At 41.9% G+C, this 14686-nt stretch overlaps 1 protein-coding gene across 1 annotated transcript; it reads left to right on the top strand.

Moving 5' to 3' along the window:
• Positions 1-562: 562 nt before the first annotated feature.
• Positions 563-3468, top strand: LOC133886910 (uncharacterized). Its single transcript, XM_062326822.1, has 3 exons — positions 563-1024; positions 1356-1591; positions 2798-3468. Exons 1-3 carry the CDS (start codon positions 739-741, stop codon positions 3359-3361), a joined length of 1086 nt encoding a protein of 361 aa, XP_062182806.1. The 5' UTR covers positions 563-738; the 3' UTR covers positions 3362-3468.
• The last annotated feature ends 11218 nt before the right edge of the window (positions 3469-14686 follow it).

Genomic DNA, 14686 nt, shown 5'->3' with positions numbered 1-14686 from the left:
ATAATACTGTATGTTGTTATCTTCTGCTTGTATAATTCTTTAACAGTCACTGAGCATGTGAGCTTTAATAATCTTCTTCTGAAACTGTACGGTAACCGAGCATATAAGCAAAGCCGCATGAGATGAGCGCGAACCGCCAGTTCGAACCGCGGCCGGAAGCCGCCGGCCACCGCCTCCTGCTGGTCACCCTCTTCACGGCCCCCCTCCGCACCACCCGCGCTCTCAACTCCCTCCTCGCCGCCCTCTGATCCTCTCCCTCCCCGACGACTTTCCTCCGCGTCGCCCCCTCCGTCAGAAGCACAGAACACGGGGGACAGAAGCACAGAACCCTCCACTCCCCCGCACTCTCCAAGGCGGCGGCGGCGGGGTGGGCTATGGCTGGCGGAGGCGCAGCGCCGCCCGATGCCTCCACAAACGTCTCCCCTGAGTCCAACGTCGCGGCTGCCCCCGCCTCCGCCGGAAGCTGCAAGTTCCCCGACCCGCCCCTCCCCCCCCCCCCCCCCCCTCCTCCCACTCCTTCGCTCCAGTCGGACTCGGACCCGACGCCGACCCCGACCTAGCCCTCTCTTATATTAGACTGCCGGCCGGGCACTTGTAATCCAATTATCCAATCCGCCGCGCCGCCTAGTTTTCTAGGGTCGAAGAAAATCCCCAGACCCCGCAGCATGCCGAGCAACATGGCGAGCAGCAGCAGGAGTCGAGGAAGAAGAGTAGGAGAGGGGAAGCGGAACAGGCTGGATGGGCGCTCCCGCAGTCCGGACTACACTTACGACTACATCACGTACGCTCCCCGGGGGCGACCGCTTCGACATCCCCGAAGGGGACGACAAGGAGGAGTGGATCCAATTCTTCGACGAAGCCACTCGAGCTACCCGGGAGGTCATCGCGCGCTACGGCGACGGCCGTCCTGCCGACGGCGTCAACCGCGCTTCCTTACTCCCCAATAGCAGCCACCGCGACGGTTCTATCTATACCATCACCAGCGGTTGGCACAAAGATTACCGGATCTCCGACCGCAACGAGAGTGAGTGGCCAACAAATCCCTTCTTGTCTTCTCTTCACCATTCCTAGTGCGTTCTCGATTTGTTTTAATTTTTGTTCATAGAGACAGCCGTAACGATTTTTGAAGAGAGTTTTCTCATCCTCTTCAAATAAATTAAAAAAAGAGTTTCTCAACCGAAGAAAAGCGCGTGCGTCTTTCTCAAATAGCCATGTCTATTTGGCGCATCAACACTTGTCTTACCTTTACAATATTAACTTTACAAGCGTTTAAATGTAAGGTTGTTATTACAATTAATTTTTCTATTGGTTCTTAAAAATTGTATACTAATCTATTTCTTTTATTTCTTGTGAAGCTCGTTTAGAACCGATGAATCTCTCAAATCCAAGCAACTGCTATCCGAATCAAGAAACTTGTCTATTGCATATCACACGACCAATGATGCAAATCTTTTCGATGAAACTGGGTCAAATTTCGGTGGATGGTGGTCCGGTTCAATTATATGGATATGTAGCAACTCGAGATACCCGGGATCGATTACGTAATTATGTGTTTAATCGGAGCAGGGATGATCCCATCACGTTGGAACTGGTGAGCATATATCTTACCATCATGGTTAAAATTATTAATTGATAATAACTTGAATGTAACTTATTTTTCTTAAAATATTACTTTCTCTAGCCTACCCTAACTTACTTGGGACTAAAGGCTTTGTTGTTGTTGTTGTCGTTGTTGTTGTATTACTTTCTCTATGGTCTTATTTGCTTAATCTACTTAATTATTAAGTTATTCGTCATTTAGAACATTAATATGATCTTTAACGAACACCTTTGACTATAATGATGTCAAAGTAGTTTTGAAGATAAATATCACAAGACAACTTTCATATGATAAATAATAATTTTATGTAGACTAAGCTTCGAATAATAATAATTTTATGTAAACTAAGCTTCGAATATGCCTTGTAAGAAAAAAAAATATTATTTTACTGTTAACTGTGGTCTATATTTAATTTCATCACTTGTTTTATATAGTGCAGACGAATCATGTTAAATCATTAGGAGTTTTGAACAAAATCATAGAAGATAGTTTCCTCAATGTCAAATTTTATCAACTCAAGCAATTAAGTTAAATATAACATGAGGTTCTCTCTTTATGACACTTTATTTGAAATTGATGACCATTGTTTCTTTGGTGAATGCCAAAGATCCTAACCCTTACATTACAAAATATCCCTTCTACTAAAGGATATATTCATACATATTTAGTTCAGATATATTTTTTTCCATATAGAGTTACTAAGTACTAATTTTGCAGCTAGGATTGTTAACTCAACCACCTACAAGTTTTGAATAACATGAGGTGCTCTCTACATGATACTCTTTTAGACTTTGATGATCATTGGTTTTTGGTTGAGTGCCAAAATCTACATAGTTGGTACTCCCTCTATTCACAAACAAGTGACGTTTGGGCCGCATGCAATCAACCTATCAAAATTTTGACCATCAATTGCTTCATTGACATTATGGTTGAAAATTTGGAAATGGTATGTGTAGATTTGTCTCAAAAAGAGGAGAACCATCAATTACTCTGTCCATAGATTTCTCTTGTGATATATTGTTACTAGTTTCAAAATTATAACCATATGATGTACAATTCTAGTGGTAATGCTTTTGTATTGCTAAACTCATATATAGTTAGCCTAATCGTTGGTCAGATGCCACAAAGTTTGAATTTTGAAATGCATGCATGCCTTGCATTTGTGGACAGAGGAAGTACTAAATAGTAATTTGGCAGGGTTCATTTATAGAGATGACTGGCCCTAAGCGAGGTATCGGGATGCGCTCTGCTGTTCTAATAGAGTATGACATGAGGATAAAAAGAGGAGAGCAAGAAGCAGATGACCTGCAACTGATTGATGGAGTATCAGACTTCTCTGAGTTAACCACACCAATATGTAAACCGTTCTTGAGTCGTATTGATGGCCTTGGTGGTGCAGTTGACATTACACTAGCTATGTTTCACAAGGCTGTGGAGGCAACGATACAAGTCGACATATCACAAGTGCACGGGAGTGGTTTCAGTTTACTTGTTAGTTCTTTTGTTAGTGGGCTAGAAAAAGAAATTCAGCTCTTTCATGACGTTGTTAGTCAGTCATTCGGATTAAGAAGCTTTGTGGTTGCTGTAGTGTTAGATACTTGGATGCATTTGAAGTTCAATTTTGCTGCCGAAAGAGGAGGCCTCACTAATGAAGTTGAACGCTGCATTTCCTTCAAAGCCAAAAAGCATGGATGTGCCAGTCAACAAATAAAGCTTGATGAGGCCTCTATCATGGTGAAAGTGAGTTGGTCGACTTGGTGAAGTCTCTCCCTACTTCCATGGCTTCCATAGAGGTTCCATATCATTTCTGTGTATATTACCGGTTTTATGCTCGGGTTGGTTACTGACTCCAAACTTTTGGATGTAACTTGCTGCCTAGATATTTTGGTGTCAGTATTTGTTTAATTTTCGTTGTTACTTGGTTGCGCATGCGCGTCCAGCTGCATACATATAAATGGCAAAAAAGCCAAACTTTCTTTGAATATCTCCAAACATAATTGGAGCCACAAAGCATCGTCGTACCATTTCAAATGCCAGTGTCATCTGATTTCGAAATTCATTGTTTTGAGCCTGACCTGCCCGAACGCCAACTATTCCAACAGCACACGCTCAGCCGTGATGCAGGAGGATCTCCAACAGCCCGACCATGCCTGCCGCTGGCAAGCAGCAAGCCTATCCAGCTAGCGAAAGGGCAGTCGCACAAACAGTTGTAGGCCTGGTGCCTAATCAGGTGCTTTGATTGTAGGAAAGAGGTGTTCTCTGCTCATTGAACACCCTATTCCAAACATGCTAGACAAATGCAATAAGCGTTTGATATTTCTCATGGCAACAGTTGGGGAATATATCCTGGCAAGTTCTCATGACAATGATATTGACATCGAGTCAGGGAAAACAACAGGCAACAATACACCGCTGTTTGCAGTAGATTATTAATCTTAGTGACACAAATGTTTCTCGTACACGCACACAAGAAACAAAGAATATCATGACCAATCAGGTCAGAGTGCACAAGCAAAAATGGTGACAATTCATGGAACCTTTCGGTATTATGTGCCTTTACTAAGATTAATCGAACAACTACTGCTGAAATTGAGAACCTGCAAACATATAGCAAGGTGAAATGTTAGTGTACGACATCTGGATGAGTCGATGAGTCTTATCAAGAATGAAAGTCGGAGCTGGATGAATCGACGAGTCTTACACTTTCATCTGGATAAGTCGATGAGTCTTATCAAGAATGGTGTGCAAATTAGGATGTAACACAAAGAAGCAACTGAGTAGTCTGTGGTGGCTGTTAGTAATTTGCTGTGCAGAAGTTCTTGTTTAGCAGCTGCTGGCGTGCGCTACACTGCGTGTGTCGATACAGGAACACTGACGCATGGAACAGAGATGGACATCCTGGTTTACCTCTTAAAAGCTAATAGCGCATATGAATACCAGCATAATCTAAAAGGTATAGATCTTGAAAAGATATTCATGAATTAACTGAGGCAAACATATCAAAACAAAACGAGCACTGTACAAATGAAAGTATTACCTTTATACTGTTAATCCATGTGTAGTGCACGTAACCTAGGGAATGGTAGGGTGCTTGAGAAGAAATGCTTGTACTGAAGAAATAGCATGGGAGAAACCAGTAAAAAACATGGAAATGTAAAACAATTATCCCATAAGGCTTTTATTTTAGTTGGCAGCAATGATATCCCTGCCTTAGCAAGAAATTAGTACACAATAGTCTGCAAAGACCGTAAGGAATGAACCTGTATTCTAATTCGTTGAAAATGAAACGGGCTTATGTTTCTGCAGTGCTCTCACAGGGAAGTACTGCTTACAACTTGGAAGGTATGCAAACTCCTAGCAGATCAGTACTTCTAAACTTTTTAGCATTTCTTGTCCATATGAAATGCAAAGCCAAGTAAAATAAAGGTGAAAAACAATAAAGGAACGAAATGTGATAAATTGAAGTAAACAGTGAACATAGAAGTACTGCCATGACATTTCAGTTTTCATGGCCCACCAGTGCCACCATTAGTGTTCCAAATACAAAAATGCAGAAGTGCGCCAAAAGAATGGTCCGCTAAGATAATCTACCATGAGAAAAATTCCAGGCAAGATAACAACAAAAATTTCGTGTGCCAACGAACGTACAAAGCCGCTCAAGGGATTGGTGGTTAATTGCTTACCAAAAATAGGATCTGTTACCCCCGGAGGCGCCTCAATTGAGGTGTGGGACAAATGCCTCCCCTAATGAATATAAATACATCTAATATATATATATATATATATATATATATATATATATATATATATATATATATATATATATTATTGAGCAATCAGTATAGGTGAAAACTCAACGATTTCTTATGTCAAAAACATTACCTGATAACAAGACTTCTGCAATGGCCTAGCCTTATTCTTCCTTTCTTCTAGGACCATACACTGTTTATATTTTAAATCAAAATCCATGCTTCGAATCTACACTTCTACACTGGAGTTGTGGAGTATTGCCTAAGAGTAACACCATTGAAGCTCTAGAAATGCAAGTGACTACAGAAGCAAATGCAATATGTGGTAACAATATAACTACATGGAGGAATCTAGAAAACACATACATTTTAAGGAAGACAAAGATCATATAATGTAATGAGAGTTCACTAAAGTGACGGGTGGAATGTTGAGCATACCTAATAGAATAGTTTAGTTGAAAAAATGCATGGCATATAAACCATTGTAGTTTTGATTCCTAAATTCTCTTTGAGTGGTAACCTGGAATGCATGGAGCCTGAGATAACACAACAGTACTATGAGACAGCAAAAGCAGCAAGTTGATTTCACTTCAGAAGGATTACTTTCATGGAATGAGTAGCTGCTTATGCAAGAAAATAACAAGAAAAGAAACATGGAAGAAGGAACTCAAAACTGATATGTATGTAATTGGAGATACCTGACCAAAAACAACAATAAATGTGACATTTGATTGAACCGGGCATATTCTCCAGAGACTGAAAAAGAAACATTAAACAGAGGGGGAGATGAAAATGCAGGAATATTCATCCAAGTGAACTAGTCATCAATTCTGCAGATAATTATCCTCACAGGGGAAGGTGAAACTTTCAGCAGCATAGTATCATCTGGATATTTATGACACATTCAAAGAATAACTAGCAGTGCTCAAAAGAAACTGATCAGGAATGCTGCCCTCCATATGTCGAAGCTAACCAGCCTAAATGATCAAAAGTGTGGTATCAATCAGAACATATCTATTGCAGTTCGAACAAGAAAAATCATCTAGGTTGAAGTCAGCACAACTCTGCAGCGAGACAGTGTAAGAAAACATTGTTCTTTTCAGAAAAAAAGATCAATTAAGAATCTAGCTCTATTTGTGTTAACCACAATAACATGTTTCTATGCCTGGGCTGTATGTAGTGAAATCACATATGCATCTCATCGAGTTGACAATGGACAGAAAACATAATTATCATCGATCTACCTCTAACACAGCCGACAAAAGAATTCCACTGATGAGGACGTTGAAATATTTGCTGCTGAAGTTTTTCTCTGACTTCATGTATTCCAGTGGAAATATCTGCATAATCACACATTAATCATTGCATTATATCTGTAAGGTGTAAGATCTTGGATATTTCAGAGCACTTTCCCTATTCTGTGGGGGGGGGGGGGGTTCCTAATACATCATTAATTTCCTTGCAGGCATTCAAGAAACTATTTCCTGCAATGGGAAAATATGATAGGACACCATTCGCATGGGCATGCACTGCATGAGCAAACATCAGTACTATACAGGAACTCTAACAAAATGACTCATGGAAGCAAATCAACTAAAATGTTAACCTACGATCTACCTATTAGTGTTGGGGGAATGGCTCAACGAGCCCCCCTCAGGCCCACCTGTCAAACATTGCCTAATCTAATGTATAAAGTGGGGAATGTAATGGGTATCTACGACTACCATTCGGGCGATACGAAGACCCTTCGGTACTCTGGGCAAAGGGACATAGCAGGTCAGGACAGCCGGAACTAGTGAAGGGGACTCTAGCACTTTGTTGGGTGAGCGAAGGCTCGAAGCAAGTCGAGGAAGGTTACGGGATCTTCATGCGACATTTGGTGGCGGACCAAAGGCGGAGCCATGGACCAAAGCCGACGCATGTCCTAGACCATTGTGGAAGCGCCTCTGAAGGCACATGTACCTTCGGCCTACCTTTGGTGGTGGACCAAAGGCCGAGCTATAGACCAAAGCCGACGCATATCCTAGACCATTGCAGAAGTGCCTCCGAAGGCACCTATACCTTTAGCGCTAGGTCGAAGGTACAGTGGGGTTGTAACTGTTGTATAGACATTGGATGAGGTTAACAAAGTGCCCCCGGATATTCTTAAGATGTAGTAGGTACCGGGGTATTAATGTATTTTAGGTCAAGGCGGTTGGTATTTCCCTATAAATATGGTCATTGTATTGATGTAATAGGGTAATGAGACATGAACGAAAGAATACTAGCCATTAATGTTCATTTCTCTAGATCTCTGTGTTCGGGGAGTTTGATCCCAACATTTGGTGCCGACCGTGGGGACTGAGGTTTTCTGTAAGAGATGCCTCCGGAGGCCAAGAAGTTAAAGGCCCAAGGGGCTTCGGAAGCCAGTCAAAACAACACAAACAAGAAGCCTTCGGGCGAACCTCACGGAGTCATTCCCAAGGAGGATCAAAGTAACGCCGGGTCAGCACTAGTCGAAGGACACACCTAGGAGGACCCGAACCAAGCAACAATCCGTGAAGAAAATCTTGAGGCTCAAGATGACGTCCATACAACTGAAGATGGCAATGGTGAAGAGACTAACAAGGAACGAGCCCGCCAGGAAGTGGAGCGGCTAGAAGCGTTAGTTGCGGAAACAAGCCGTCTATTGGAATTGCAAAAGGTAAAAAGGAAAGAGGCCGAAGATAAAGCGGCACAAAGACAAGCATAGTGCTGAAGAGCTGATGAGGAAAAGAAACTACTAAGAGCCCTTGAGGGGCAACTCTCATTGCGCTGCAACAATCAGAAGTGTCGTCCGAAGGCCACAAAATGGGACGGAGTGGCACACCGGAGCTCATGGACCTGACTCCCATCTCATCAGATCTTCGAAGCCGCACCAGGTGAAAGCATCTAGGCCCCTAATTTGAGTTTTGGTAATTAATGACAATATGTCTTTGTGGCAACTTGTTTGATTGAGTTATAAAAGGTTTAGTCATGAAGATTTTGCGGTGCTAGAAGAATGCGTAAGTGGAAGGCATAAAAAGGCTAGCTCAAGGCAAAGGTATATGTTAGGGCATTTTTATTTTGCCGATCGAAGGAGATTAGAGAAGAAAATGATCGGATTTATAGGATAAATGCCGATCTATTAAGAGGGGTTGATGTGTGTTTACTTGAGGTTTCTATAGTGCCAAATTTGCTTAAACTTGCATTACATAGAGTTAAAAAAAAAGTTTGAGAGAAACCCATTTTGAAAATGCTGCTTTTGGAAGTCACTAAGTGCTGGTGGTCTGACCGGGCCTCGGGCTGGTCTGACCGCTGTATAAACAAGGCAGTTCGTTTTTGGTGCCGGTCTGACCGGTGGCTTGTCACGGTCCAACCGCCCCAACTCAGAGAGTTCTGGGTGCCTCTGGTTTAGGGGTGGTCTAACCGCTAAGTGCATATGGGTCTAACCGCAGTAGCCATGCCGGTCTAACCATGCGTGTGCAGAAGGTTTTGGGGCCGGCGGTCTGACCGCTAGCCCGTGTCCAGATGTCAAATATGACCGCTGCTATAGCAGTTGAACCGGGTAGTCTGACCATCGTGTAGCCTGTGGTCTGACTGCCAGCCACGCAGAGTTGTCAGAACTCCTGTAACAGCTACTTTATGAGGGGAAGGGTATAAATAAAGCCTTGGCTAGTCCTTTTGAGCTCTCTCTTGCACTCTAGCTATTCAATACACATACTTGGAGCTCTTACCTTCCTCCTCTCCCTCTCTTGGTTTAGTGTTGCATCTTTGAGAGCTTTGAGAACATCTAGTGCATAATTTCAAGAGTTTGAGCAATTAAGCACTAGTGATCCTTCAAGCAAGCATCATCGGCTTATTACTCTTGGAGGTTGCCGCCTCCTAGACAGCTTGAAGGTTGTGGTACCGTCGAGCCCTTCAAGAAGATTGTGAAGGAGCCGTGGTGGTGATTGTGAGAGGTTTGAGCACGCCTTGCCAGAGCAGTGAAGTGCATCGCTAGTGGAATCGGGATATTGAGTAGTTCTTGTTCAATTCCGGTTTAAAGTCAAGTTGCTCGGTGTGAGCCCTTTCTTGTGAGAGAATTGGATACTTGATAGAGAAGTGGATTAAATCTAGAACTCACCTCAACGTGGATTAGGGGTGATGGGCAAATCACCAATACCACGGGAAAAATCTCTTGTGTTATCTTTGAGCAATTTAATTTCTTGCTATTTACATTAAGCAATTTATCTTTCTAGTTTATGAATTGTTGTATGTCACCCTAGGATTGTAAACCTCAACATAGCTTTTAGTTGTCCTTAATATTGCTCTAGTATTCTTTAGTTTGTTCCACAAGTTTTCTTGATTGCTTAGCAATTAGTTTTTAAAACCGCCTATTCACCCCCCTCTAGTCGATGTCCTTGATCCTACAAGTGGTATCAGAACCTAGGACTCCTTTTTATCGTGGATTTAACCATCCCGGAGTAGAATTATGGCTAGTGATGCTCATATCAATGTGGGGAAACCTCCGTTCTTTGAGAGGTCAAACTACGCCTATTGGAAGGCTAGAATGACCATTTATCTTAAGGCTATGGGTAGTAAGTTATGGGATATAGTGGACAAGGATTATGCAATTATTGATCCCACTAATCCTACCGATGTAAATAGGGAGAATACTCTTGCAAATGCTCAAGCTATAAATGTTCTTTATGGTGCTTTAGATCTTAATGAGTTTAATCATATTTGCAAGCTTGAGACCGCTCATGAAATTTGGGAAAGGCTTAAAGAGATTCATGAGGGCACAACCATAGTTAAGGATGCAAAACTTTTTGTTTATAAAGCGCAACTTGAGAAATTTACTATGTTGCAAAACGAAAGCATTGAAGAAATGTTGAATCGTTTAAACAACATAATAAACGAGCTCAAGGGGCTTGGCATAGATGTTTCCGGTGTTGATTTTTCTCATAAGTTTCTTAGAACTTTTCCTAACAAATATGATACTATTGTGACTTTGCTTGTGAGGTACAACTTGAAGGAGACCACTACAATGCAAATCTTGAGTGAAATTCTCACTCATGATATTTTCAAGAAGTCAGAAGAGGATCTTCATGATGATACTATTGATACCAAGAAGAAGAATGTCGCATTCAAGGCTCAAGCTTCAAGAGGCAAAGATGATCTTGAAGAGAGTAATGATGATGATGAAGATGATGAAGAGATGGCTCTCTTTGTGGGAAGATTCAAAAAATTATGAAGAAGAAGAAATATCAAGGTGGATATAGTAAGAAAGGACAATCTTCAAAAGGAAATCCCTTCGAAGAAAGAAGATACTTTGAATGTGGCGAAAAGGGTCATATTTCCACAAATTACAAGAACGAGGAAGAAAAACATTCCAAGAAGAAGAAGGAGAGTGATGGCAAGAAAGTTTTCAACAAATACTACAAGAAGAAGAAAGATGGTCAAGCAGGCTATGTTGAGTGGGATTCGGATGCAAGCTCAAGCTCTGACTCCGATGATGAGAAGCCATCTCAAAAGGGTCTTGCCGGTGTAGCTATCAAGGAAGCACCTTCACTCTTCTCCACACCTCATTGTCTTATGGCAAAGGGTGACTCTAAGGTATTAAATGATGAAGTTGAATATTTATATGATGATCTAGTTGAGCTAATAAATAGTTTTGATGATTTCATGAGCAAAGAAAGAGCAAAGTTTAAGGAATTGAAAAAGAGACACACTTTTCTTCAAAATTCCTATGAGGAGCTAAAGACGGTCATGAGGGTCTCAAAGAAACTCATGAGATGCTTAAGGAAGGTCATGACTCTCTTATTGCTCATGAAACTAATAAAACAAAAGTAGATATGAGTATATCATGCAATATTCTTGATGATGCATCTACTTTACCTTGTATGAGTTCATCTACCTTGCATGATGACTTGCTTACTTTGCCTAAAGTTATATCTTGCAATGATGTTTTGATTATTGATGAGAATATCATGTCGAAAGAAAAGGTTGAAAAACTAACCAATGTTCTTGCAAAATTTTATATTGGAGAATCTAAAATTAGACAAGTTTTAGATAGCCAAAGGTTCTCCATCAAAAAGGAAGGCCTTGGGTATGTTCCTAAGAAGGGTAAGAAAGCATTCATGCATCACAAAACTATTTTTTGAAAGGTAGCGGTTATTGCATGAAGTGCAAGAAAACCAGGCATATTGAGAAAAATTGCAAAAATATCAAGGATAATTCATATGCTTCCTTTGATTCATGCTATGTTCTTAAGAGATGTTCTAATGGCATTGTTAAAACTAGATTTGCTCCTATAATTGGTGCTAAAAAGAATGCCATTTGGGTGCCTAAAGTCTTGGTGACTAACATCAAAGGACCCAAACAAGTTTGGGTACCTAAAAGAGTTTAACCTTATTTTGTAGGTGAACTATAAGTCCAGTGGAGGACATTGGGTGCTAGATAGTGGATGCACTCAACACATGACCAAAAATCAAAGGATGTTCTCTTTTATGAGCAATGATGGATCGGAGTATAACAAAATAACATTTGGAGATAATAGCAAAAGAAAGGTAAAAGGGTTAGGTAAAATTGCTATCTCAAATGATTTGTTTATCTCAAATGTCTTGCTAGTTGAATCCTTGAATTTTAATTTGTTATCCGTTGCTTAATTATGTGATCTTGATTTTACATGCACTTTTTCTCAAAATGTTGTGATCATATCTAGCATTAAGGTTAATAGTGTTGTTTGCAAAGGTTTTAGATATGGTAATCTCTACCTAGTTGATTTTTCTTCTAATGATGCAAGCCTTAGTACATGTTTGTTCACAAAGACATCGAAAGGATGGCTTTGGCATAGAAGGCTTGGTTATGTTGGTATGAATCAACTAAATCGTTTGTTGAAGTATGATCTTGTAGTTGGATTGAAAGATGTGAAATTTGAGAAGAACAAGCTATGTAGTGTTTGTCAAGGCAGAAAGCAAGTGGAAAATTCACATCCTTACAAAAACTCCATGTCAACTTCAAGACCATTGGAATTATTACACATGGATTTATTTTGTCCTACTACATATATAAGTATTAGAGATAATAGCTATTGTCTTGTCATTGTTGATGATTTCTCTAAATACACTTGGGTATTCTTTTTGCATGATAAGACTATTGTATTTAATACTTTCAAAAGTTTTGCAAAAATGGCCGAAAATGAGTTTGAGTTCAAGATAAAAAAAGTGAGAAATGATAATGGCTCCGAATTCAAGAACACAAAGGTTGAAGATTTTTGTGATGAAAAGGGTATCAAACATGAATTCTCGACAAAATACACTCCAGAGCAAAATGGAGTAGTTGAAAGAAAGAATCAGACTCTTATTAATATGGCAAGATCAATGCTTTCAGAATATAAAGTTTTGAACAAATTTTGGGCCGAAGCTATTAATACCGCTTGCCATTCATCCAATAGATTATATTGTCATCATCTATTGAAGAAGACTCCATATGAACTTCTTATTGGAAGAAAGCCAAATATTTCATATTTTCGGGTGTTTGGATGCAAATGCTATATTCTCAAGAAAGGTACTTGTTTATTAAAATTCCAAAGAAAATGTGATGGGGGTTTCTTACTTGGTTATTCTTCTAATAGTAAAGCTTATTGTGTCTACAATCTGGTTTGGTTGAAGAGACACATGATGTTGAATTTGATGAGACTAATGGCTCTCAAGAAGAGCAAGAAAATTTGGATGATGTAGGTAATGAAGGCTTGAGAAGTGCTATAAAAATATGTCAATACGTGACATCAAGCCAAAAAGGGAAGATGAGCTAGAGGATGATCTATCTATCTCTATTCAAGCTATTCCATCTTCTTCCACTACAAATGGTCAAGCTCAAGCTCAAAATGTGGAAGACATGGATGATCAATTACAACAAGCTACCACTTCATTAACTCCTTCACAAGTGCCGGTAGCTCATCTGAAAGTTCACCATGCCATTGCCAAGGATCATCCTATTGATCAAATTGTTGGTGATCTTAGTAAGGGTGTTCACGTGATGCCATCCCTCGGGGACTATTTCCCCGAGGTCCGAGAAGACCCAGTTTCGGGAGGTGTGCTCGGGGCCATGAACAGTGGTCCCCGAGTACTTGAGTTCCCCAAGGATCCGAGAAGACAGTTCTGGGAGAGGGCGCTCGGGGCCATAAACAATGATCCCTGAGTACCCGAGTTCCCCGAGGACCCGAGAAGACAGTTCCGGGAAAGGGCGCTTGGGGCCATGTACAGTGGTCCCTGAGTACCCGAGTTCCTCGAGGACCCGAGAAGACACAGTTCCGGGAGAGGGTGCTCGGGGCTATGAACAGTGGTCCCTGAGTACCTGAGTTCCCCGAGGACCGAGAAGAGACGTATCCGGGAGAGAGTGCTCGGGGCTATAAACAGTGGTCCCCGAGCACCCAGAGTTCCCCGAGGACCTGAGAAGCCCCTTGCCGGTGGAACCCACAAGGGGTCAGCGGTGAGGTGTCAATTGGTGAGAGGCCCGATGCTGCATTTAAGAGGGAGCATGGCCTGTCACTTCTAACCACTCCCCCCATGCCTGGTGTCAGCCCCTGCCACCGCTTGGCAGGGAGGCGTGAGGATATTTAATGTGACGGGTCCCATCGCACGTCATCCTGCGCGGCTCGGAGATATCGTCGTTGGGCTCGAGGCATATCGCTTGCCGCCTTGCTGTGTCAAGCCTGCTCTGACCGAGCGGGCACGTGGGGTTGCTCGGTGGCTGCCCGGTGGGCCCCCCTGCTGCACCCGCTAAAAGGTGGCATGATGGGCGACAGGACCGGTTGGGGACGCACTTTCAACCCCCGTAACATTAAACTGCAGCCCTACGATGGTTGCTTTCCATTTATGGCTCATGAGGACTCGTGCCCTCCTTTCTGGGCACACCAAGCCTCCCTGACAGGATAAAAGGGGGAGTACACCCCGGAGAAGAACATGTTCAACGGATGTCTTAGAAGACCAAAGCTGAAGCTCAAGCACAAGTCTGAGAAGCCAAGCAGAGGTTCACCAAGACCGAAGCTCTAGACCTAGACAGAAAACCTTGTAACACAAGAGATCCAGAGAAAGGCATTCCGAGAGCATTTATAGCATACACACAGGAGTAGGGTATTATGCTTCGTGCGGCCCGAACCTGTCTAAAAATCTCTCGAGCATTTACTCCCTCTAGCATCCGATCATCCGTCATGCCTACATCTCATATACTCTCATTAATTTCACGTACGAGGTAGATTCAGAATCATCCCCTGGCCGAATCTCAAAGGGGGTCCCTCAGGATCCCCGCTTGAGGAGTTTATCCTCCGACAGCTACCGTTAGGTCTGCCACAAAG

Source organism: Phragmites australis, chromosome 12 (genome assembly GCF_958298935.1).
Source record: "Phragmites australis chromosome 12, lpPhrAust1.1, whole genome shotgun sequence".
In the NCBI taxonomy this organism is placed as follows: Eukaryota; Viridiplantae; Streptophyta; class Magnoliopsida; order Poales; family Poaceae; genus Phragmites; species Phragmites australis.
This window is presented reverse-complemented; position numbering and strand designations above follow the sequence as displayed.